General features: G+C 48.4%; 1 protein-coding gene across 1 annotated transcript in view; it reads left to right on the forward strand.

The window, feature by feature from the left end:
- The window catches only part of MFSD2B (MFSD2 lysolipid transporter B, sphingolipid), a 76,860-nt gene that overhangs the window by 26,254 nt on the left and 24,113 nt on the right, over window positions 1-26,493 (forward strand). The window contains exons 4-9 of the mRNA XM_073674060.1: window positions 7,457-7,580; window positions 11,017-11,095; window positions 14,599-14,786; window positions 14,986-15,076; window positions 15,380-15,501; window positions 16,454-16,540. Coding sequence (XP_073530161.1) covers window positions 7,457-7,580; window positions 11,017-11,095; window positions 14,599-14,786; window positions 14,986-15,076; window positions 15,380-15,501; window positions 16,454-16,540 — 691 coding nt within the window. The remainder of the gene's footprint in view (window positions 1-7,456; window positions 7,581-11,016; window positions 11,096-14,598; window positions 14,787-14,985; window positions 15,077-15,379; window positions 15,502-16,453; window positions 16,541-26,493) is intronic.

Below are 26,493 nucleotides of genomic sequence, written 5' to 3' on the forward strand. Positions count from 1 at the left end.
CCGTCAGGTTGGTCACAGATTTGTTCTGAAGCCACTCCTTTGTTATTTTAGCTGTGCGCTTAGGGTCATTGTCTTGTTGGAAGGTGAACCTTCGGCCAAGTCTGAGGTCCAGAGCACTCTGGAAGAGATTTTCATCCAGGATATCTCTGTACTTGGCTGCATTCATGTTTTCTTCAATTGCAACCAATCGTCCTGTCCCTGAAGCTGAAAAACACCCCCATAGCATGATGCTGCCACCACCATGTTTCACTGTTGGTATTGTATTGTGCAGGTGATATAATATATAATAATATATAATAAGAATATTTGTTATTTTTATAGCGCCAACATATTCCGCAGCACTTCACAATTTTAGGTGGGGGGCTTGAACAGACAAAAAGACATTACCAAATAAGCTTAACTCAGATATTAAAAGGAGTGAGGGCCCTGCTCGCAAGCTTACAGTCTATGAGGAAATAGGGGGAGACACAAAAGGTAATATGTACAAATATTGTATGTAGGTGATGAGCAGTGCCTGTTTTTCTCCACACATACCACTTAGAATTATCACCAAAAAGTTCTATCTTCATCTCATCAGACCAGAGAATCTTATTTCTCATAGTCTGGGAGTCCTTCCTGTGTTTTTGAGCAAACTCTATGCGGGCTTTCATATGTCTTGCACTGAGGAGAGGCTTCCATCGGGCCACTCTGTCATAAAAGCCCGACTTGTGGAGGGCTGCAGTGATAGTTTACTTTGTGGAACTTTTTCCCATCTCACTACTTCATCTCAGCTCAGTCACAGTGTTCTTGGGGTTCTTCTTTACCTCTCTCACCAAGGCTCTTCTCCTACGATTGATCAGTTTGGCTGCTCTGCCAGGTCTAGGAAGACTTCTGGTGGTCCCAAACTTCTTCCATTTAAGGATTATGGAGGCCACTGTGCTCTTAGGAACCTTGAGTAATGCAGAAATTCTTTTGTAACCTTGGCCAGATGTGTGCCTTGCCACGATTCTGTCTCTGAGCTCCTTAGGCAGTTCCTTTGAGCTCATTTGGTCTGACATGCACTGTGAGCTGTGAGGTTTTATATAGACAGGTGTGCGCCTGTCCAAATCAAGTCCTATCAGTTTAATTAAACACAGCTGGACTCCAGTGAAGGAGTAGAACCATCTCAAGGAGGATCACAAGGAAATGGACAGCATGTGACTTAAATATGAGTGTCTGAGCAAAGGGTCTGAATACTTATGACCATGTGATATTTCAGTTTTTCTTTTTTAATAAATTTGCAAACATTTCTACATTTCTGTTTTTTTCAGTCAAGATGGGGTGCAGAGTGGACTTTAATGAGAAAAAAATGAACTTTTTAAAATTTACCAAATGGCTGCAATGAAACAAAGAGTGAAAAATGTAAAGGGGTGTGAATACTTTCTGTGCCTACAGAGGTCAATTACATCCTTAAAGGGTAACAAAACTTTTACGAGTTTTCATTTATGTTTTATAGTATAATATGTCCTGTAGATCAGTGGGGGGGGGGGTTCAGGGTCCTGAGACCCCCACTGATCGATCAGAACCCTGCTCTGAAGCAGTCACTTCGACCTCGGCTCCTATATGATCGCGTGCCCAGAGCAGTATAGGCACCCAGACCTCCTATTGAGCCCATACACCACTTTGTGCCACTTCAGCTTCTGATTGCTGAATTGAGCACTTCAGAGCAGCGGTTTAAGCGATCAATGTGTTTCTCAGTACCCGGACCCCTGCCAATCTACCGGATATTTAATACCATACAACATATTAAAAAACTCTCAAAAGTTTAGTTACACTTTTACTGGAATATTTTTGTCCCCCAAAGGTAGTGTGAATGTAGTCTAAGGATCCATCACCTGTCCTATAATTTCCAAGTCATCAGAAGTACCCCTCCTGACCAAAAAGAGGCGTGCAGAACCTCTGGTTGTGATCATTGTACAAATCCATACCTTGCTGATCGCCAAGGACTACAGCGATCCGAAGAACGTGGCTGTGCGGCCCGGTCTTCAATGGAGCCGAGGTGCCCATGCTTGACTTCCACTCCACTCATTGTCTATGGGACTGCTGGAGAAAGAGGACAACAGGGATCAGCTCTCTCCACCAGTCCTATAGACAATGAATGGAGCATTGGTCAAGCAGAACCCCGTTCTAGAGATGTACAACCCCTGGCAAAAATTATGGAATCACTGGGCTCGGAGGATGTTCATTCAGTTGTTTAATGTTGTTGAAAAAAAGCAGATCACAGACATGGCACAAAACTAAAGTCATTTCAAATGGCAACTTTAGGGCTTTAAGAAACACTAAAAGAAATCAAGAAAAAAAATGTGGTACTCAGTAAGGGTAATTTTTTTCAGACCAAGCAGAGGGAAAAAATTATGGAATCACTCAATTCTGAGGAAAAAATTTTGGAATCACCCTGTAAATTTTCATTTCCAAAACTAACACGTGCATCAAATTAGATCTGCTCGTTAGTCTGCATCTAAAAAGGAGTGATCACACCTTGGAGCGCTGTTGCACCAAGTGGACTGACATGAATCATGGCTCCAACACGAGAGATGTCAATTGAAACAAAGGAGAGGATTATCAAACTCTTAAAAGAAGGTAAATCATCACGCAATGTTGCAAAAGATGTTGGTTGTTCATAGTCAGCTGTGTCTAAAATCTGGACCAAATGCAAACAACATGGGAAGGTTGTTAAAGGCAAACATACTGGGAGACCAAGGAAGACATCAAAGCGTCAAGGCCGGAAACTTAAAGCAATATGTCTCCAAAACAGGAAATGCACAAAACAAATGAGGAACGAATGGGAGGAAACTGGAGTCAATGTCTGTGACCGAACTGTAAGAAACCGCCTAAATGGGATTTACATACAGAAAAGCTAAACATAAGCCATCATTAACACCTAAACAGAAAAAAACAAGGTTACAATGGGCTAAGGAAAAGCAATCGTGGACTGTGGATGACTGGATGAAAGTCATATTCAGTGATGAATCGCGAATCTGCATTGGGCAAGGTGATGATGCTGGAACTTTTGTTTGGTGCCGTCCCAATGAGATTTACAAAGATGACTGCATGAAGAGAACATGCAAATTTCCACAGTCATTGATGATATGGGGCTGCATGTCAGGTAAATGCACTGGGGAGATGGCTGTCATTACATCTTCAATAAATGCCCAAGTTTACATTGATATTTTAGACAGTTTTCTTATCCCATCAATTGAAAGGATGTTTGGGGATGATGACATAATTTTTCAAGATGATAATGCATCCTGCCATAGAGCAAAAGCTGTGAAAACTTTCCTTGAAAGAAGACACATAAGGTCAATGTCATGGCCTGCAAATAGTCCAGATCTCAATCCAATTGAAAATCTTTGGTGGAAGTTGAAGAAAAATGGTCCATGACAAGGCTCCAACCTGCAAAGCTGATCTGGCAACAGCAATCAGAGAAAGTTGGAGCCAGATTGATGAAGAGTACTGTTTGTCACTCATTAATCCATGCCTCAGAGACTGCAAGCTGTTATTAAAGCCAGTGATGTATTGGAGTGTTCTTTTGTATGTTTGTTTTTCATGATTCCATAATTTTTTCCTCAGAATTGAGTTATTCCATAATTTTTTCCCTCTGCTTAGTCTGAAAAAAATTACCCTTACCGAGTACCACATTTTTTATCTTGATTTCTTTTAGTGTTTCTTAAAGCCCTAAAGTTGCCATTTGAAATGACTTTAGTTTTGTGCCATGTCTGTGATCTGCTTTTTTTCAACAACATTAAACAACTGAATGAACATCTTCTGAGCCCGGTGATTCCATAATTTTTGCCAGGGGTTGTATGTGGCCACCTACTATAGGGAGGTGGTCCTTATAGAGCAGGGAAGACTGAATCCGCTTGGCTGTAGTCTGAGCTCCAGGTTTCGGCAGTTTCAGCACCAGGTGGGTGGAAAGCGATGAAGACAGATTCTTTTTACACAAGTCCATACAGACTGACAAATTATGGACCCGACATAACCTCATCTTTATAAAGCTTAGTGCACCTATCACATAAGGTGGCTCAGTGGTCAGTCTGTTATCTTACAATCAACCTGGGCAGAACGATAGCACGGAGTCATTATGTTCTCCATTAGCAAGAATAAGTTTCCTCCAAACACCAAATATGTGCCTGACCCATGTTAGAAATATGCCCGGAACTACCGGGATTGAAAAAAGAAAAAATACATTAGGGAAAAAAAAAAAAAAAAAAATTATATATATATATATATATATATATATATATATATATATATATTACTTTTAGGCGAGTAATACATTCTGTAAAAAAATACAGAATTATATTTTTTTAATTGCATTTTCCTCCAAAATTAAAAGGGTTGTTCAGTATTACAGTGCCACACCTATTCACAGGGCAAAAGTGGTATTGCAGCTCAACCCCCATACACATCAATGGAGATGCACTGCAAGTATTTGACATTGATAATCCATGGCTGGAGACAGCCATGTTTTTCTAAGGATGGACAAACCCTTTAAAATAATTGAAAAAAAATATTACTTGTTTAAATACATACATTAAAGTGGTGCTAATAGGCTTTACAGCTTGTCCTACAATGCACTACATTATTACAATATTGCAGTGTATTATGCAAGTGATTGCAGGTTAAAAGGACAAATAAAAACAAGGGTACAAAAATATAAAAAAAGAAGAAATACTGGAGAATGATAGCGTGCATCACTTGTTCTGAGGTCGCCTGTTGCGTCGGTGGTGTCCGGCTAATACAGGTGCTGTAGTGCTCGGCTCCCGGTGCCTGTCCTGACAGTAGGGAGCAGACGTGGCACCGGCTGACCCCGAACAGACACTGCGAGAACATCCTGTTTTCATGATCACTGCACAATCATCCGAGGTGAAACCCCCGCAGCCCATTATCCCGCAGAGGGCCGTAGAACCTCTCTCACAGCTTCACCATTGTCACACACAACATGACCTGCATTGTCTCTTTGTTTTGGATTATTTTTAAACTGCTCCTCATTGGGAAAATAATTAACTCCACAGTGATCAAACACAAAGTCATGATTGCTATGAATCAGGTTCCTGGCACTCAACTCTGTTACCTCGTACCTGGTGTCCATCTCTGTCTTCCCTGTTCCTGGCATCCATCTCTGTTGCCCCTGTCCCATACATTCATTTCTGTGTCCTCTGTACTTGGCGTCTATCTATGTGTTCCCTTTACCTGGTGTCCATCTCTTTATTCCCCTTGTCCCTGGTGTCCATCTGGTTCCACCATTTGCCCCTATCCCTGGATCCATTTCTGTGTCCCCTATCCCTGGTATCTATCTCTATTTCACCTTTCTCTGGCATCCATCTCTGTTGCCCCTATCCCTGGTGTCCATCTCTGTGTCCTCTGTTAGTGACATCCATCTCTGTTGCCTCTGGCGTCATTCTCTGTTTTTCCTTTGTCCCTAGCGTCCACCTCTATTGCCCTTGTTTCCAGCATCCATCTCTGTTGCCCTTATCTCTAGCATCCATCTTTGTTTCCCCTGTTCCTGGCGTCCATCTCTGTTGCCCTCATGCCTGGCGTCTATCTCTGTAGCCCGTGTCCCTGGCGTCCATCTCTGTTGCCCCTGTCCATGGCATCCATCTCTGTAGCCCCTGTCCCAGGCATACATCTCTGTAGCCCCTGTCCCTGGCATACATCTCTGTTGCCCCTGTCCCTGGCGTCCATCTCTGTAGCCCGTGTCCCTGGCATCCATCTCTGTAGCCCGTGTCCCTGGCGTCCATCTCTGTAGCCCGTGTCCCTGGCGTCCATCTCTGTAGCCCGTGTCCCTGGCGTCCATCTCTGTAGCCCGTGTCCCTGGCGTCCATCTCTGTAGCCCGTGTCCCTGGCGTCCATCTCTGTAGCCCGTGTCCCTGGCGTCCATCTCTGTAGCCCGTGTCCCTGGCGTCCATCTCTGTAGCCCGTGTCCCTGGCGTCCATCTCTGTAGCCCGTGTCTCTGGCGTCCGTCTCTGTAGCCCGTGTCCCTGGCGTCCGTCTCTGTAGCCTGTGTCCCTGGCGTCCGTCTCTGTAGCCTGTGTCCCTGGCGTCCGTCTCTGTAGCCTGTGTCCCTGGCGTCCGTCTCTGTAGCCTGTGTCCCTGGCGTCCGTCTCTGTAGCCTGTGTCTCTGGCGTCCGTCTCTGTAGCCTGTGTCCCTGGCGTCCGTCTCTGTAGCCTGTGTCCCTGGCGTCCGTCTCTGTAGCCTGTGTCCCTGGCGTCCGTCTCTGTTGCCCCTGTCCCTGGCGTCCGTCTCTGTAGCCTGTGTCCCTGGCGTCCGTCTCTGTAGCCTGTGTCTCTGGCGTCCGTCTCTGTAGCCTGTGTCCCTGGCGTCCGTCTCTGTAGCCTGTGTCCCTGGCGTCCGTCTCTGTAGCCTGTGTCCCTGGCGTCCGTCTCTGTAGCCTGTGTCCCTGGCGTCCGTCTCTGTTGCCCCTGTCCCTGGCGTCCATCTCTGTTGCCCCTGTCCCTGGCGTCCGTCTCTGTTGCCCCTGTCCCTGGCGTCCGTCTCTGTTGCCCGTGTCCATGGCGTCCATCTCTGTTGCCTCTGTCCATGGCGTCCATCTCTGTTGCCCCTGTCCCTGGCGTCCGTCTCTGTTGCCCCTGTCCCTGGCGTCCGTCTCTGTTGCCCCTGTCCCTGGCGTCTGTCTCTGTTGCCCGTGTCCATGGCGTCCATCTCTGTCACCCCTATCAGTGATGTGTGTCTCTGCTGTCCCGCCCTTGGTGTCCAACTTCAAATCCCTCTTCCTAATCCTCATCTTTGTTACTCATGTCTCTTGTGTCTTTGTGGCTCTGTCTCTGGTGATCAGTTCTCTTTACCCTGTGACTCGAGCCCCTGTAATCCTTCACTGTTGCCCCTGTTACCTTACTCTCTTGTTTCTAGAATCCATCTTTGCTGCCTAGTTTCATGTCCTAATCTCTGTGCCTCTGTTCCTGTTTTGAGTCTCTGTTGACCCGTCCTTAGTCTCCATCTTTGTTACCTCTGTCCCCAGTCTTCACCTTTATCTCTGTTTGCAGTATTTGTGTCTGTCTCGTGTCTGTCTTTGTTGCTCCTGTCCCCTGTATCCTTTTTGCCCCAGTCATTCATGTTTTTCTTAGTTAGCCACTTCCCAGTCTTCTTTATTCCCCCGTCCCTTGTGTCTACCTTTGTCGCCTTTGTCCCTGGTGTCCATCTTTTGCCCCAGTTTTTATCATTCTTCTTTGTTATCCCATCCCTTGTGTCTGCCTTTGTCTCCCCTATCCCTGGTGTCCATTTTTTGCCCAAGTTTCTGCCATTCTTCTTTGTTGCACTTTGTCCCTAGAATTCAGCTTTCCTACTCCATCTATTGTCTGTGCTATCCTTGGCCCAGAGTCATTTAATGATGAGTGGTCATAGGTAGCAGATTATAACTAGCGTGTTTTTATCAGGTGGTTACATGCTGTCTCATCCATTATCTCTCTGTGTTTCAGGATTTTGGGATCCACTCCATTTCTCGTGGTCTCTTATTTCTTCTTGTGGTTTGTTCCTCCCTTTGTGACCGGGACGGTCCTGTGGTATTTGCTGTTTTATTGCTCCTTCCAAGCACTGAGCACGGTGAGCATCCTACGTACCGGTCCTGTCACATGACTTTGCCGCTAAGACTGACTCCACCCACTGATACATTTTCTTAGCTCCAAGAAGAGACATAAAATCCAGACATCACTCCTTGCAAGTAGCTGAATGCAGACTGTGCAGTACTTTGGTGCCATCTAGTGGTGATTTTCCTGAATTACATGTGTAAATGTGAAGATACTTGTTTAATTTTCTTCAGTGATGGTTTTTGTGGTATGTGCCCATGTGGACATACCAGGCTGATCAGCCACCGCTGCAGGAGGCTTACCAATTGATCATGTGATCATAAATCTTAAAATTATTGGCTTCCTCTTAGCGGTGTGTAATTGTACACGCTGTTAGGATTTGACTGCACTTGCCGGTCCCAGTGGTCGTCACACAACCGCAACCTTTCTTAAAAATATACACTATATAGATAAAGTATGTGTCGCCTCCATATTACACCTACAGGGGCTATTATGACCTCCCACTCTACATCCATAGACTTTATGGAGCCGGCCTCACTACAAATATAACAGTTCCCGATCTTCTGGGAAGACTTTTTTACAAGATTTTGGAGGGGTCTGTAGGAATTTTTGCCCCTTCTTCCAGAAGATCATTTGTGAGGTCAAACCCTGATGTTGGGTTGAGGTCGGGCTCACAATCTCCATTGTAGTTCATCTCAAAGATGTTGGATGAGGCTGAGGTCGGGGCTTCGGCCGGCCGGTCATGTTCTTCCACCAATCTCACACAACCATATCTTTATGGATCTTGCTTTGTGCGCTGGGTACAGTCCTGGGTAACAGAACAGGCCCTTTCCCAAACTTTCCACAAAGCGTGCAGCTACAATTGTCCACAATGTCTTGTGCTGAAGGATTAAGATTTGTCATCACTGGAACTAAGGGGCTGAGACAAACCCCTGAAACATACCTCCATAGCATTATCTGTACAGTGGGCTCAACGCATTCAGGCGGGTAACATTCTCCTGGAATCACGAAACCCAGACTTCTTCATCAGACGCCAGATAGAAGTGCGATCCGTCACTGCACAGATCACGTTTCCTCCAGAGTCCAATGACAACAGCTTTACACCACTCCATCCAACGCTCGGCATTGTGCTTGGTGATGTACGGTTGCATGCAGCTACTCAACCAATAAGCTCCTTGTGGGGGCGCAGTGTTTGTGCTGATGTTTATACCAGAGGAGGACTGAACTCTACAGTTATGGAGTCAGCACATTGTTGGTGACTTTTCTGCTCTCTGCTCCTCAGCACTCAGCCCCCCACTCTGTAACGTTACGGGGTCTTCACTGCACTGGTATCAGTGAGCTCTGCACCACCAGCCGATCTGTCACATGTTAGTAAAGGCAGATGACATGGCGGGGAGCCGGAGGTAATACACTGGGGGAGAGGGGCTGGATGTTATACACCGGGGAAGAAGGGCCGGATGTTATACACCGGGGGAGAGGGGCCAGGTGTTATACACTGGGGATGAGGGGCCGGATGTTATACACCGGGGAAGAGGGGCCGGATGTTATACACTGGGGGAGAGGGGCTGGATGTTATACACCGGGGAAGAGGGGCCGGATGTTATACACCGGGGGAGACGGGCCAGGTGTTATACACTGGGGAAGAGGGGCTGGATGTTATACACCGGGGGAGAGGGGCCAGGTGTTATACACTGGGGGAGAGGGGCTGGATGTTATACACCGGGGAAGAGGGGCCGGATGTTATACACCGGGGGAGAGGGGCCAGGTGTTATACACTGGGGGTGAGGGGCCGGATGTTATACACTGGGGGAGAGGGGCTGGATGTTATACACCGGGGAAGAGGGGCCGGATGTTATACACCGGGGAAGAGGAGCCAGATGTTATACACTGGGGGTGAGGGGCCGGATGTTATACACTGGGGGAGAGGGGCTGGATGTTATACACCGGGGAAGAGGGGCCGGATGTTATACACCGGGGGAGAGGGGCCGGGTGTTATACACAGGGGGGAGAGGGGCCAGATGTTATACACCGGGGGAGAGGGCCCGGATGCTATACACCGGGGAAGAGGGGCCGGATGTTATACACCGGGGAAGAGGAGCCAGATGTTATACACTGGGGGTGAGGGGCCGGATGTTATACACTGGGGGAGAGGGGCTGGATGTTATACACCGGGGAAGAGGGGCCGGATGTTATACACCGGGGGAGAGGGGCCGGGTGTTATACACAGGGGGGAGAGGGGCCAGATGTTATACACAGGGGGAGAGGGGCTGGATGTTATACACCGGGGAAGAGGGGCCGAATGTTATACACCGGGGGAGAGGGCCCGGATGTTATACACAGGGGAGCGGTGTCGGATGTTATACACAGGGGCGAGGGACCGGATGTTATACACTGGGGGAGAGGGGCCAGATGTTATACACCGGGGGCGGGGGGCCGGATGTTATACACCGGGGGAGAGGGCCTGGATGTTATACACCGGGGGAGAGGGCCCGGATGCTATACACAGGGGAGCGGTGTCGGATGTTATACACAGGGGCGAGGGACCGGATGTTATACACTGGGGGAGAGGGGCCGGATGTTATACACAGGGGCGAGGGACCGGATGTTATACACTGGGGGAGAGGGGCTGGATGTTATACACTGGGGATGAGGGGCTGGATGTTATACACCGGGGAAGAGGGGCCGGATGTTATACACCAGAGACGAGGGGCTGGATGTTATACACTGGGGGAGAGGGGCTGGATGTTATACAGCAGGGGCGAGGGACCGGATGTTATACACTGGGGGAGAGGGGCCGGATGTTATACACCGGGGGCGAGGGACCGGATGTTATACACTACAGGCAAAAGGACTGAATGATAAACCTGAATTCAATGATTACGACACGTGTCCCAATACTTTTCTCCATACAGTGTACTGTATGTCTATACACTATAAAATAACAAATGTCTTGCAGATCTAAATTCTTAAAGGACTTGTTTGGTTTAGAAACCCACTTCTAAGGCAACAATGCAGGATAATAGAACTCTTGCTGCTTGGATCCCGCACAGATTATAGCTAATTGCTGGTACCAGTGATGGTGATCAGGTTATTATACGGGGACGCTTTTATATAAAAAAGATTCTTTATAAATTACAATCCAGGTAATATTTTAGGGACTGTAGCTCTGTTTAGTAGCACTATCATAAGAAAATAATCGTAGATGTTTACTGTGCATTTATTCAGTGCTTTCATCTGCCAGTAGAGGGAGCTAACTGCATATTATCTATACATTGAACTTCATAATAAAACAGTACACAGCTGTTAGCGCCCTCTAGTGGTGACTGGACAGCCAGCATGTAGGAGTGAATGAATAATCATCACCCCATAATAAATAAGGCAATTTTTCTGCTATAGGAATCGCACATCTGTCTCTTGGCATCTTAACGCTTGATTTTTTTTATTTCTGTCAGATTTATCACGTCCCATACACCACTCTGACCATGTTTCTTAGCACGGACCAGTCAGAAAGGGATTCAGCAACCGCGTACCGTAAGTGTCATATATATTTATTTTAAGGCTGATTTTACTATTTTAGCTTTGCGATAGCCATTTCGTCTAGCAGATCCCAGAGGATGACCTGGCCTTCACACTTTAACCCCTATACAGAAACTTGACCTTACTCAGGGGCCCCTGGGTTGGGTCCATGGAATGGCTGCTGGCCGATGCAGCGGGCTGGCAGAAAACGGTTAGAAAGGTGAGTCAATGTCAGGAGGTTGAGGACAGAATAATCAGGCAGAATAGTCTAAAAACACAAGTAGAGTTCAGAAACGGGCAATGCAGAGTGTGCACAAGGGTCAGGATAAACCTTATAGCTGGCAGTGGAGACGGAGCTGGGGATTTCTATAGAGAGAGGCCCACCCAAGGCTCTGATAAAGTTGTTAATGAGAACCATGTTGAGAGTTTAACCCCCCATGCTGTCTGCCTAAACGGCACAAATAGTCCCAGAAATCAAACAGCTACGACACTGTCGTCATACTTAGTGTCTATCAGACAGTGCCACCATACTCAGTGTCTACCAGACAGTGCCACTGTGGCGCCCAGCTGCGCTTGGTACCACAGATCCTGGAAGGGTGGATGAACGGATTCCTCCACAAGATGCCCCCACAGCATACACACACCTCCACCTTCCACCTCAGACCACCAGAGGGAGCCCGTTAGGGATATAAATAGGGAAGGTGGAGCTAGGCAGTCTGGAGTCAACGGAGAGTCAAGTCTGTTGAGAGAGTTCCTGCAGTAGTTAAGCCTGAGAGAGGTCAGCCTGCAGTGGAGCCCAGTCCAGTCTCAGTTGTAGCTCAGCATAGTGAGCTTAAGGTGTGCTGACGCCATAAGAGCGGTGAAGCGCGGCAAGCTGCCGCTAGTGTGTATAGCCTAGTGAGGGCCCCGAGTAGGCCGAAGGCTAGAGGAGTGAGTAGCATTGGGGGCAGAGGAGCTGTACAAGCTCTCCGCAGAAAACATATACCGGACACCGGGTCCGCGTCTACAGGGTCGTATACCCCCCTGTAGAGACAACCGGCGACCCCTGGAAGACTTCAAGTCCCAGGATCACCCAAGAGCTGATACGTAACAGAGCCAGGAGTCACGGAGGCCCCGCAAGCTGGGAGCGCGTACTCCAAGAGAAGGCCCTACCACAAAGTCAGCCGGTGCAGAGCAGAAACCAAGTTAGGCCTAGCTTCAGGCAGGTCAGAAACTTACTACACTAAGGCAAGAAACGGGAGGTCCTATACCCGCTCACTGGGGAGGATCCTGAAATGCACCCTTCACCCTACAGTGCTCCGGAGTGTGCCTGAACTTCCATCAGTAAAAGGTACTGAAGTGACTATCGTCTCTGTCCCTGTTCTTGTTCCGACCCGGCTGGGTCATATCTGTCCTGCATCCTTACATCCCCGCTGCCCTGAGGCCTAGCCCCACCTGTGGGGAGCTATACCACGCAAGCTGCCCTAACACCGGCCTCAGTGGGCTGCCGCAGCGCTGGTGATTCTCACCAGACACCACAGGTGGTGTCACGAACTTATATCTATAATTATCCACCCTTTTAAAAGAGAGGCCCAGAGTACGGGCCCGGGAGCCGACTACCGCGACATCCCCTGAAACTATCAACGAGGCCCGGGCGCCGAGTCCTCCCCATCCCCTGGGCGCGTCACCACCATACTCTGTGTCTACCAGACAGTGCCGCCATACTCCGTGCCTGCCAGACAGTACCACCATACTCCGTGTCTGCCAGACAGTGCCACCATACTCCGTGTCTGCCAGACAGTGCCACCATACTCCGTGTCTGCCAGACAGTGTCGCCATACTCCGTGTCTGCCAGACAGTGTCGCCATACTCCGTGTCTGCCAGACAGTGCCGCCATACTCAGTGCCTGCCAGACAGTGCCGCCATACTCAGTGCCTGCCAGACAATGCCACCATACTCAGTGCCTGCCAGACAGTGCCGCCATACTCAGTGTCTGCCAGACAGTACCACCATACTCCGTGCCTGCCAGACAGTACCACCATACTCAGTGCCTGCCAGACAATGCCGCCATACTCCGTGTCTGCCAGACAGTACCACCATACTCCGTGCCTGCCAGACATTGCCGCCATACTCCGTGTCTGCCAGACAGTACCACCATACTCCGTGTCTGCCAGACAGTACCACCATACTCCGTGCCTGCCAGACAGTACCACCATACTCAGTGCCTGCCAGACAGTACCACCATACTCAGTGCCTGCCAGACAGTACCACCATACTCCGTGTCTGCCAGACAGTGCCACCATACTCCGTGTCTGCCAGACAGTGCCGCCATACTCCGTGTCTGCCAGACAGTGTCGCCATACTCCGTGTCTGCCAGACAGTGTCGCCATACTCCGTGTCTGCCAGACAGTGCTGCCATACTCCGTGTCTGCCAGACAGTGTCGCCATACTCAGTGCCTGCCAGACAGTGCCGCCATACTCAGTGCCTGCCAGACAGTGCCGCCATACTCAGTGCCTGCCAGACAATGCCACCATACTCAGTGTCTGCCAGACAATGCCGCCATACTCAGTGCCTGCCAGACAGTGCCGCCATACTCAGTGCCTGCCAGACAGTGCCGCCATACTCAGTGCCTGCCAGACAGTGCCGCCATACTCAGTGCCTGCCAGACAGTGCCGCCATACTCAGTGCCTGCCAGACAGTGCCGCCATACTCAGTGCCTGCCAGACAGTGCCGCCATACTCAGTGCCTGCCAGACAATGCCACCATACTCAGTATCTGCCAGACAGTGCCGCCATACTCAGTGCCTGCCAGACAGTGCCACCATACTCAGTGCCTGCCAGACAGTGCCGCCATACTCAGTGCCTGCCAGACAGTGCCGCCATACTCAGTGCCTGCCAGACAATGCCACCATACTCAGTGTCTGCCAGACAATGCCGCCATACTCAGTGCCTGCCAGACAGTGCCGCCATACTCAGTGCCTGCCAGACAGTGCCGCCATACTCAGTGCCTGCCAGACAGTGCCGCCATACTCAGTGCCTGCCAGACAGTGCCGCCATACTCAGTGCCTGCCAGACAGTGCCGCCATACTCAGTGCCTGCCAGACAGTGCCGCCATACTCAGTGCCTGCCAGACAATGCCACCATACTCAGTATCTGCCAGACAGTGCCGCCATACTCAGTGCCTGCCAGACAATGCCACCATACTCAGTATCTGCCAGACAGTGCCGCCATACTCAGTGCCTGCCAGACAGTGCCACCATACTCAGTGCCTGCCAGACAGTGCCACCATACTCAGTGTCTGCCAGACAGTATGGTGGCAATAGCTGGTGTGCACTGAGTATGGTGGCCCTAAGTGCCTTCCAGACAGGCAGTGCTACTATATACAGTGCCTGCCGGTGACACCATGTAGAGTGCCACCACACACAATGCCTACCAGTCTGTGCCTTAATACGGAGCGTATGCCCCAGGAAAGTATTGGCCATATGCTGGGAACACCATGTAGCCATTGATTCCTAACCCCCTCATTCGTTCTTCTCCAGGAATGACCATGGAGGTGCTTGGGACTCTGATCGGAGCGGCTCTACAAGGGCAGATAGTGGCGAGCGCCCACACGTCTCATCACTGTCAGGTGGATTATGGCACCGTGAACATTTCCATGAATGCCACATACTCCCTGGTGAACAGCACCATCTTAGTGCCAGGAACAGCAGATTACAAGCTGCACGCTGTAAGTATCGGAGGGATGAATAATATCCACGGAGGGCGGAATATCCTAGATATTGTCACAAAAAACAGCGAGGACGGGTCGTCCCGGTCTCTGTAATCCTTCACTGTACAAAGAAAAGCATTTACTCGCTGACACTAGAATACCCCTTTAATAAATGGTCGCCAGTGCACGGTCTGATCGGTGTAACATTTATGCCTAGAGGAACGTCTACATGATCGCTGCTGGCGTGATCGGCTGCATATACCTGCTCTGCACTGCCATTCTGTTTTTGGGAGTCAAAGAGAGGAATGGTGAGATGTGATCTAAAATGTCATTTACTCATTGATTACATTAGAAAAACTTGGCCGCTCTCTTAGCAAACAGCGCCACACCTGTGGGCAGGTTGTGTGCGGTATTGCAGTTCAGTTCAATTTACTCTGAGCTGCAATACCAGATGCGACCATTGAACAGGGGGTGGCGCTATTTCTTAAAGAAGGCAGCTCTGTTTCTATAACCGTGTGTAAAGTATAGCTTTGCCTGACTTTGCTGTAGGACCACTGATTTGGTGCAGGACTGTGGATCTTTTCCTATTAATAATTTCAGATATTTTCCAGATCCGTACGCCATGTCTTCAGGGAAGGTCTTGCCATTTTTTAGCGGCTTCAAAAAATCCATGAGGCACCGTCCATACTGTTATCTTATAGCGTCATTCCTGCTGATTTCTGCTGCTGTCCAGGTATTGTGCTGTTTGGGGGGTCTTCTGATTCCTTAAGTTTTCATTAGACCCTTATTCTACATTTATTTATTTTTTTACTTAAATACATGTATTTTCACCTAAAAATAAATGTTGCAATTAGGGTTTATTAAAAATTGTTCCCTTGTTTGGGTTTTTGCAGGCTTTTTTTCCCCTTTTTGCAAGCAGAGTTAACTGGCAATCTCTCAGTGAGCTCATTCTGTTTTTTTTTCATGTATGAGTTCTATCCACGTTTTTCACAGATAGCACTTGTTATCGTCTATGGGGCTGTTCACATGTAGGTGTATGTTTGGTCCGAACCAAAACACTGAGACATGTCAAAGAAATATACGAGGCTCTCTTGCTCGGGTCAGGAGAGCCGCGGGCAGTCTGTGTATTGTGTCTGAAATTCATGGACATCTGCATCAGCCCTAAAACTGGTAAAAATTGATCTAAAACCCAAAAAATCACAGAGATGAAAACGAGGCCTAACAAGGAGTTTATCACTCTTTTATCCGTTTCCTCTCAGCTGATTTATGATCACATCAGAGATCACCTCAACTTTGATGTGGTCTGTGGTTATGAAACAGTTCAGAGAAGCTCAGCAAAAGACAGATAAAAAGTTACAAACTGACATCAGAATGAGCTCTTTGATGGATTCTCAGTTAACTCATTCCGCAGCCGGGAATTTGCAGGAAAACAAAGATGCTATAAAAGCCAAATGGTGGAAAATTATTAATAAAACCCAATTGTGAATATTATTTTTTAGCCCAAAACACCTGCGCTCTTCCGCCTGTAACTTTGGGGGTTACGTCAGATTCAGTTCCCCCACACAGCCATTGACTTCAATGGTTATTGCACTAATTTATCAGACAGTGGCAGTGACTTTGTAGCCCGATGAGGTGTATGGTGCTCAGCTACACTCACATGTAAACCTTTCTCTCCAATCTGTCAGCTTCAGCAGAGCAATTTCGTCCTGTTTTGCACACACGCTGCGGGAGACTTGCGGGATCACTTCCAGAACGTGGTGCTGACCATCTTGGTGAGTTGTCTAACAATCGTCCTGGGCTCGATGCGACTCTGGCAGTCTAATCTGTGCACGTCAATATTGGTGCCCCCGACCCAGCATTAGTGCCGTTACTCAATATTGGTGCCCCCGACCCAGCATTAGTGCCGTTACTCAATATTGGTGCCCCCGACCCAGCATTAGTGCCGTTACTCAATATTGGTGCCCCCGACCCAGCATTAGTGCCATTACTCAATCTTAGTGCCCCCGACCCAGCATTAGTGCCGTTACTCAATATTGGTGCCCCCGACCCAGCATTAGTGCCGTTACTCAATATTGGTGCCCCCGACCCAGCATTAGTGCCGTTACTCAATATTGGTGCCCCCGACCCAGCATTAGTGCCATTACTCAATCTTAGTGCCCCCGACCCAGCACTAGTGCCGTTACTCAATATTAGTGTCCCCGACCCAGCATTAGTGCCGTTACTCAATATTAGTGCCCCCGACCCAGCATTAGTGCCGTTACTCAATATTAGTGCCCCCGACCCAGCATTAGTGCCATTACCCAATCTTAGTGCCCCCAACCCAGCATTAGTGCCTTTACTCAATATTAGTGCCCTCCAACCCAGTATTAGTGCCTTTACTCAATATTAGTGTCCCCGACCCAGCATTAGTGCCTTTACTCAATATTAGTGCCCCCAACCCAGCATTAGTGCCTTTACTCAATATTAGTGCCCCCAACCCAGTATTAGTGCCATTACCCAATCTTAGTGCCCCCGACCCAGCATTAGTGCCGTTACTCAATATTAGTGTCCCCGACCCAGCATTAGTGCCTTTACTCAATATTGGTGCCCCCGACCCAGCATTAGAGCCTTTACTCAATATTGGTGCCCCCGACCCAGCATTAGTGCCTTTACTCAATATTAGTGCCCCCGACCCAGCATTAGTGCCGTTACTCAATATTAGTGTCCCCGACCCAGCATTAGAGCCTTTACTCAATATTGGTGCCCCCGACCCAGCGTTAGTGCCGTTACTCAGTATTAGTGTCCCCGACCCAGCATTAGAGCCTTTACTCAATATTGGTGCCCCCGACCCAGCGTTAGTGCCGTTACTCAATATTAGTGTCCGCGACCCAGCATTAGTGCCTTTACTCAATATTGGTGTCCCCGACCCAGCATTAGTGCCGTTACTCAGTATTAGTGTCCCCGACCCAGCATTAGAGCCTTTACTCAATATTGGTGCCCCCGACCCAGCGTTAGTGCCGTTACTCAATATTAGTGCCCCCGACCCAGCATCAGTGCCTTTACTCAATATTGGTGCCCCCGACCCAGCATTAGTGCCGTTACTCAATATTAGTGCCTGCACCCAGCATTAGTGCCATTACTCAATATTAGTGCCCCCGACCCAGCATTAGTGCCTTTATTCAATATTGGTGCCCCCGACCCAGCATTAGTGCCAGTACTCAATATTAGTGCCCCCAACCGAACATTAGGGCCTTTACTCAATATTGGTGCCCCCGACCCAGCATTAGTGCCGTTACTCAATCTTAGTGCCCCCGACCCAGCATTAGTGCCGTTACTCAATATTAGTGCCCCCGACCCAGCATTAGTGCCTTTACTCAATATTGGTGCCCCCGACCCAGCATTAGTGCCTTTACTCAATATTGGTGCCCCGACCCAGCATTAGTGCCTTTACTCAATATTGGTGCCCCCGACCCAGCATTAGTGCCTTTACTCAATATTGGTGCCCCGACCCAGCATTAGTGCCTTTACTCAATATTGGTGCCCCCGACCCAGCATTAGTGCCTTTACTCAATATTGGTGCCCCCGACCCAGCATTAGTGCCTTTACTCAATATTAGTGCCCCCGACCCAGCATTAGTGCCGTTACTCAATATTAGTGCCTCCACCCAGCATTAGTGCCATTACTCAATATTAGTGCCCCCGACCCAGCATTAGTGCCATTACTCAATATTGGTGCCCCCGACCCAGCATTAGTGCCAATACTCAATATTAGTGCCCCCAACCCAACATTAGTGCCTTTACTCAATATTGGTGCCCCCGACCCCGCATTAGTGCCGTTACTCAATCTTAGTGCCCCCGACCCAGCATTAGTGCCGTTACTCAGTATTAGTGTCCCCGACCCAGCATTAGTGCCGTTACTCAATATTAGTGTCCCCGACCCAGCATTAGAGCCTTTACTCAATATTGGTGCCCCCGACCCAGCGTTAGTGCCGTTACTCAGTATTAGTGTCCCCGACCCAGCATTAGAGCCTTTACTCAATATTGGTGCCCCCGACCCAGCGTTAGTGCCGTTACTCAATATTAGTGTCCCCGACCCAGCATTAGTGCCTTTACTCAATATTGGTGTCCCCGACCCAGCATTAGTGCCGTTACTCAATATTAGTGCCCCCGACCCAGCATTAGTGCCATTACTCAATATTAGTGCCCTCGACCCAGCATTAGAGTGTTTACTCAATATTGGTGCCCCCGACCCAGCATTAGTGCCTTTACTCAATATTGGTGCCCCCGACCCAGCATTAGTGCCGTTACTCAATATTAGTGTCCCCGACCCAGCATTAGTGACATTACTCAATATTAGTGCCCCCGACCCAGCATTAGTGCCTTTACTCAATATTGGTGCCCCCGACCCAGCATTAGTGCCTTTACTCAATATTGGTGCCCCGACCCAGCATTAGTGCCTTTACTCAATATTGGTGCCCCCGACCCAGCATTAGTGCCTTTACTCAATATTAGTGCCCCCGACCCAGCATTAGTGCCGTTACTCAATATTAGTGCCTCCACCCAGCATTAGTGCCATTACTCAATATTAGTGCCCCCGACCCAGCATTAGTGCCTTTACTCAATATTGGTGCCCTCCAACCCAGCATTAGTGCCTTTACTCAATATTAGTGCCCTCCAACCCAGTATTAGTGCCTTTACTCAATATTAGTGTCCCCGACCCAGCATTAGTGCCTTTACTCAATATTAGTGCCCCCAACCCAGCATTAGTGCCTTTACTCAATATTAGTGCCCTCCAACCCAGTATTAGTGCCATTACCCAATCTTAGTGCCCCCGACCCAGCATTAGTGCCGTTACTCAATATTAGTGTCCCCGACCCAGCATTAGTGCCTTTACTCAATATTGGTGCCCCCGACCCAGCATTAGAGCCTTTACTCAATATTGGTGCCCCCGACCCAGCGTTAGTGCCTTTACTCAATATTAGTGCCCCCGACCCAGCATTAGTGCCGTTACTCAATATTAGTGTCCCCGACCCAGCATTAGAGCCTTTACTCAATATTGGTGCCCCCGACCCAGCGTTAGTGCCGTTACTCAGTATTAGTGTCCCCGACCCAGCATTAGAGCCTTTACTCAATATTGGTGCCCCCGACCCAGCGTTAGTGCCGTTACTCAATATTAGTGTCCCCGACCCAGCATTAGTGCCTTTACTCAATATTGGTGTCCCCAACCCAGCATTAGTGCCGTTACTCAATATTAGTGCCCCCGACCCAGCATTAGTGCCATTACTCAATATTAGTGCCCTCGACCCAGCATTAGAGTGTTTACTCAATATTGGTGCCCCCGACCCAGCATTAGTGCCTTTACTCAATATTGGTGCCCCCGACCCAGCATTAGTGCCGTTACTCAATATTAGTGCCTGCACCCAGCATTAGTGCCATTACTCAATATTAGTGCCCCCGACCCAGCATTAGTGCCTTTATTCAATATTGGTGCCCCCGACCCAGCATTAGTGCCAGTACTCAATATTAGTGCCCCCAACCGAACATTAGGGCCTTTACTCAATATTGGTGCCCCCGACCCAGCATTAGTGCCGTTACTCAATCTTAGTGCCCCCGACCCAGCATTAGTGCCGTTACTCAATATTAGTGCCCCCGACCCAGCATTAGTGCCTTTACTCAATATTGGTGCCCCCGACCCAGCATTAGTGCCTTTACTCAATATTGGTGCCCCGACCCAGCATTAGTGCCTTTACTCAATATTGGTGCCCCCGACCCAGCATTAGTGCCTTTACTCAATATTGGTGCCCCCGACCCAGCATTAGTGCCTTTACTCAATATTAGTGCCCCCGACCCAGCATTAGTGCCGTTACTCAATATTAGTGCCTCCACCCAGCATTAGTGCCATTACTCAATATTAGTGCCCCCGACCCAGCATTAGTGCCTTTACTCAATATTGGTGCCCCCGACCCAGCATTAGTGCCAATACTCAATATTAGTGCCCCCAACCCAACATTAGTGCCTTTACTCAATATTGGTGCCCCCGACCCAGCATTAGTGCCGTTACTCAATCTTAGTGCCCCCGACCCAGCATTAGTGCCGTTACTCAGTATTAGTGTCCCCGACCCAGCATTAGTGCCGTTACTCAATATTAGTGTCCCCGACCTAGCATTAGTGCCATTACTCAATATTAGTGCCCTCGACCCAGCATTAGAGTGTTTACTCAATATTGGTGCCCCCGACCCAGCATTAGTGCCTTTACTCAATATTGGTGCCCCCGACCCAGCATTAGTGCCGTTACTCAATATTAGTGCCTGCACCCAGCATTAGTGCCATTACTCAATATTAGTGCCCCCGACCCAGCATTAGTGCCTTTATTCAATATTGGTGCCCCCGACCCAGCATTAGTGCCAGTACTCAATATTAGTGCCCCCAACCGAACATTAGGGCCTTTACTCAATATTGGTGCCCCCGACCCAGCATTAGTGCCGTTACTCAATCTTAGTGCCCCCGACCCAGCATTAGTGCCGTTACTCAATATTAGTGCCCCCGACCCAGCATTAGTGCCTTTACTCAATATTGGTGCCCCCGACCCAGCATTAGTGCCTTTACTCAATATTGGTGCCCCGACCCAGCATTAGTGCCTTTACTCAATATTGGTGCCCCCGACCCAGCATTAGTGCCTTTACTCAATATTGGTGCCCCGACCCAGCATTAGTGCCTTTACTCAATATTGGTGCCCCCGACCCAGCATTAGTGCCTTTACTCAATATTGGTGCCCCCGACCCAGCATTAGTGCCTTTACTCAATATTAGTGCCCCCGACCCAGCATTAGTGCCGTTACTCAATATTAGTGCCTCCACCCAGCATTAGTGCCATTACTCAATATTAGTGCCCCCGACCCAGCATTAGTGCCTTTACTCAATATTGGTGCCCCCGACCCAGCATTAGTGCCAATACTCAATATTAGTGCCCCCAACCCAACATTAGTGCCTTTACTCAATATTGGTGCCCCCGACCCAGCATTAGTGCCGTTACTCAATCTTAGTGCCCCCGACCTAGCATTAGAGCCTTTACTCAATATTGGTGCCCCCGACCCAGCGTTAGTGCCGTTACTCAGTATTAGTGTCCCCGACCCAGCATTAGAGCCTTTACTCAATATTGGTGCCCCCGACCCAGCGTTAGTGCCGTTACTCAATATTAGTGTCCCCGACCCAGCATTAGTGCCTTTACTCAATATTGGTGTCCCCGACCCAGCATTAATGCCGTTACTCAATATTAGTGCCCCCGACCCAGCATTAGTGCCATTACTCAATATTAGTGCCCTCGACCCAGCATTAGAGTGTTTACTCAATATTGGTGCCCCCGACCCAGCATTAGTGCCTTTACTCAATATTGGTGCCCCCGACCCAGCATTAGTGCCGTTACTCAATATTAGTGTCCCCGACCCAGCATTAGTGCCATTACTCAATATTAGTGCCCCCGACCCAGCATTAGTGCCTTTACTCAATATTGGTGCCCCCGACCCAGCATTAGTGCCTTTACTCAATATTGGTGCCCCGACCCAGCATTAGTGCCTTTACTCAATATTGGTGCCCCCGACCCAGCATTAGTGCCTTTACTCAATATTAGTGCCCCCGACCCAGCATTAGTGCCGTTACTCAATATTAGTGCCTCCACCCAGCATTAGTGCCATTACTCAATATTAGTGCCCCCGACCCAGCATTAGTGCCTTTACTCAATATTGGTGCCCCCGACCCAGCATTAGTGCCAATACTCAATATTAGTGCCCCCAACCCAACATTAGTGCCTTTACTCAATATTGGTGCCCCCGACCCAGCATTAGTGTCGTTACTCAATCTTAGTGCCCCCGACCCAGCATTAGTGCCGTTACTCAGTATTAGTGTCCCCGACCCAGCATTAGTGCCATTACTCAATATTAGTGCCCCCCACCCAGCATTAGTGCCTTTACTTAATATTGGTGCCCCCGACCCAGCATTAGTGCCGTTACTCAATATTAGTGCCCCCGACCCAGCATTAGTGCCATTACTCAATATTAGTGCCCCCGACCCAGCATTAGAGCCTTTACTCAATATTGGTGCCCCTGACCCAGCATTAGTGCCTTCACTCAATATTGGTGCCCCCGACCCAGCATTAGTGCCGTTACTCAATATTAGTGCCTCCACCCAGCATTAGTGCTATTACTCAATATTAGTGCCCATGACCCAGCATTAGTGCCTTTACTCAATATTGGTGCCCTCGACCCAGCATTAGTGCCAATACTCAATATTAGTGCCTCCAACCCAACATTAGGGCCTTTACTCAATATTGGTGCTCCCGACCCAGCATTAGTGCCGTTACTCAATCTTAGTGCCCCCAACCCAGCATTAGTGCCGTTACTCAATATTAGTGTCCCCGACCCAGCATTAGTGCCATTACTCAATATTAGTGCCCCCGACCCAGCATTAGTGCCGTTACTCAATATTAGTGCCTCCACCCAGCATTAGTGCCGTTACTCAATATTAGTGCCCCCGACCCAGCATTAGTGCCTTTACTCAATATTGGTGCCCCCGACCCATCATTAGTGCCAATACTCAATATTAGTGCCCCCAACCCAACATTAGTGCCTTTACTCAATATTGGTGAACCCAACCCAGAATTAGTGCCTTTACTCAGTATTGGTGAACCCAACCCAGAATTAGTGCCTTTACTCAATATGGGTGACCCCAACCCAGCATTAGTGCCATTACTCAATATTGGTGCCCCCGACCCAGCATTAGTGCCTTTACTCAATATTGGTGCCCCCGACCCTGCATTAGTGCCATTACTCAATATTAATGCCCCCAACCCAGCAGTAGTGCCTTTTCTCAATATTCGTGCCCCGAACCCAGCATTAGTGCCGTTACTCAATATTAGTGCCCCCCAACCCAGCATTAGTGCCTTTACTCAATATTGGTGCCCCCAACCCAGCATTAGTGCCTTTACTCAATATTAGTGCCCCCAACCCAGCATTAGTGCCTTTACTCAATAGTAGTGCCCTCAACCCAGCATTAGTGCCTTTACTCAATATTAGTGCCCCCCATCCTAGCATTAGTGGCATTACTCAATATTAGTGCCCCCAACCCAGCATTAGTGCCTTTACTCAATATTAGTGCCCCCAACCCAGCATTAGTGCCATTATTCAATATTAGTGCCCTCCAACCCAGCATTAGTGCCTTTACTCAATATTAGTGCCCCCAACCCAGCATTAGTGCCTTTACTCAATATTAGTGCCCCGAACCCAGCATTAGTGCCGTTACTCAATATTAGTGCCCCCCAACCCAGCATTAGTGCTTTTACTCAATATTAGTGCCCCCAACCCAGCATTAGTGCCTTTACTCAATATTAGTGCCCCCAACCCAGCATTAGTGCCTTTACTCAATATTAGTGCCCCCAACCCAGCATTAGTGCCTTTACTCAATATTAGTGCCCTCCAAGCCAGCATTAGTGCCATTACTCAATATTAGTGCCCCCAACCCAGCATTAGTGCCTTTACTCAATATTACTGCCCTCCAACTCAGCATTAGTGCCATTACTCAATATTAGTGCCCCCAACCCAGCATTAGTGCCTTTACTCAATATTAGTGCCCCCAACCCAGCATTAGTGCCTTTACTCAATATTAGTGCCCCCAACCCAGCATTAGTGCCATTACTCAATATTAGTGCCCCCAACCCAGCATTAGTGCCTTTACTCAATATTAGTGCCCCCAACCCAGCATTAGTGCCTTTACTCAATATTAGTACCCCCAACCCAGCATTAGTGTCATTACTCAATATTAGTGCCCTCCAACCCAGTATTAGTGCCTTTACTCAACATTAGTGCCCCCAACCCAGCATTAGTGCCTTTACTCAATATTAGTGCCCCCAACCTAGCATTAGTGTCTTTACTCCATATTAGTGCCCCCAACCTTGCATTAGTGCCTTTACTCAATATTAGTACCCCCAACCTAGCATTAGTGCCATTACTCAATATTAGTGCCCTCCAACCCAGCATTAGTGCCTTTACTCAATATTAGTGCCCCCAACCCAGCATTAGTGCCTTTACTCAATATTAGTACCCCCAACCCAGCATTAGTGTCATTACTCAATATTAGTGCCCTCCAACCCAGTATTATTGCCTTTACTCAATATTAGTGCCCCCAACCCAGCATTAGTGCCTTTACTCAATATTAGTGCCCCCAACCTAGCATTAGTGCCTTTACTCAATATTAGTGCCCCCAACCCAGCATTAGTGCCTTTACTCAATATTAGTGCCCCCAACCTAGCATTAATGCCTTTACTCAATATTAGTGCCCCCAACCTAGCATTAGTGCCTTTACTCAATATTAGTACCCCCAACCTAGCATTAGTGCCATTACTCAATATTAGTGCCCTACAACCCAGCATTAGTGCCTTTACTCAATATTAGTGCCCCCAACCCAGCATTAGTGCCTTTACTCAATATTAGTGCCCCCAACCCAGCATTAGTGCCCTTCAACCCAGAATTAGTGCCTTTACTCAATATTAGTGCCCCCAACCCAGCATTAGTGCCTTTACTCAATATTAGTGCCCCCAACCCAGCATTAGTGTCCTTCCAGCCAGAATTAGTGCCTTTACTCAATATTAGTGCCCCCAACCTAGCATTAGTGCCATTACTCAATATTAGTACCCCCAACCTAGCATTAGTGCCATTACTCAATATTAGTGCCCTCCAACCCAGCATTAGTGCCTTTACTCAATATTAGTGCCCTCAACCCAGCATTAGTGCCTTTACTCAACATTAGTGCCCCCAACCCAGCATTAGTGCCATTACTAAATATTGGTGCCCCCAACCCAGCATTAGTGCCGTTACTCAATATTAGTGCCCCCAACCCAGCATTAGTGCCTTTACTCAATATTAGTGCCCCCAACCTAGCATTAGTGCCTTTACTCAATATTAGTGCCCCCAACCCAGCATTAATGCCTTTACTCAATATTAGTGCCCCCAACCTAGCATTAGTGCCTTTACTCAATATTAGTACCCCCAACCTAGCATTAGTGCCATTACTCAATATTAGTGCCCTACAACCCAGCATTAGTGCCTTTACTCAATATTAATGCCCCCAACCCAGCATTAGTGCCTTTACTCAATATTAGTGCCCCCAACCCAGCATTAGTGCCCTTCAACCCAGAATTAGTGCCTTTACTCAATATTAGTGCCCCCAACCCAGCATTAGTGCCTTTACTCAATATTAGTGCCCCCAACCCAGCATTAGTGCCCTTCAACCCAGAATTAGTGCCTTTACTCAATATTAGTGCCCCCAACCTAGCATTAGTGCCATTACTCAATATTAGTACCCCCAACCTAGCATTAGTGCCATTACTCAATATTAGTGCCCTCCAACCCAGCATTAGTGCCTTTACTCAATATTAGTGCCCCCAACCCAGCATTAGTGCCTTTACTCAATATTAGTGCCCCCAACCCAGCATTAGTGCCATTACTAAATATTGGTGCCCCCAACCCAGCATTAGTGCCATTACTCGGCACAATTCTGTAGTTGTTTTTTTATTTACAGCATTCATTTTACGGTAAAAATCACCTGGCAATATGATTCTCCAGGTCAGTACGATTACGCAGAGAGAGGTGAAAAAAATTCAGAAATTTGTAAAAAATAAATAAATAATGTTTTTGCTTGTGTCTGCAATATCCGAGAGCCATAACAGTTTCAAGTTTGCGATATGGGCCTGTGGGATGG

This window comes from Phyllobates terribilis, unplaced genomic scaffold (assembly GCF_046119375.1).
Source record: "Phyllobates terribilis strain yellow unplaced genomic scaffold, ASM4611937v1 Scaffold_3__8_contigs__length_932513732, whole genome shotgun sequence".
Lineage (NCBI taxonomy): Eukaryota > Metazoa > Chordata > Amphibia > Anura > Dendrobatidae > Phyllobates > Phyllobates terribilis.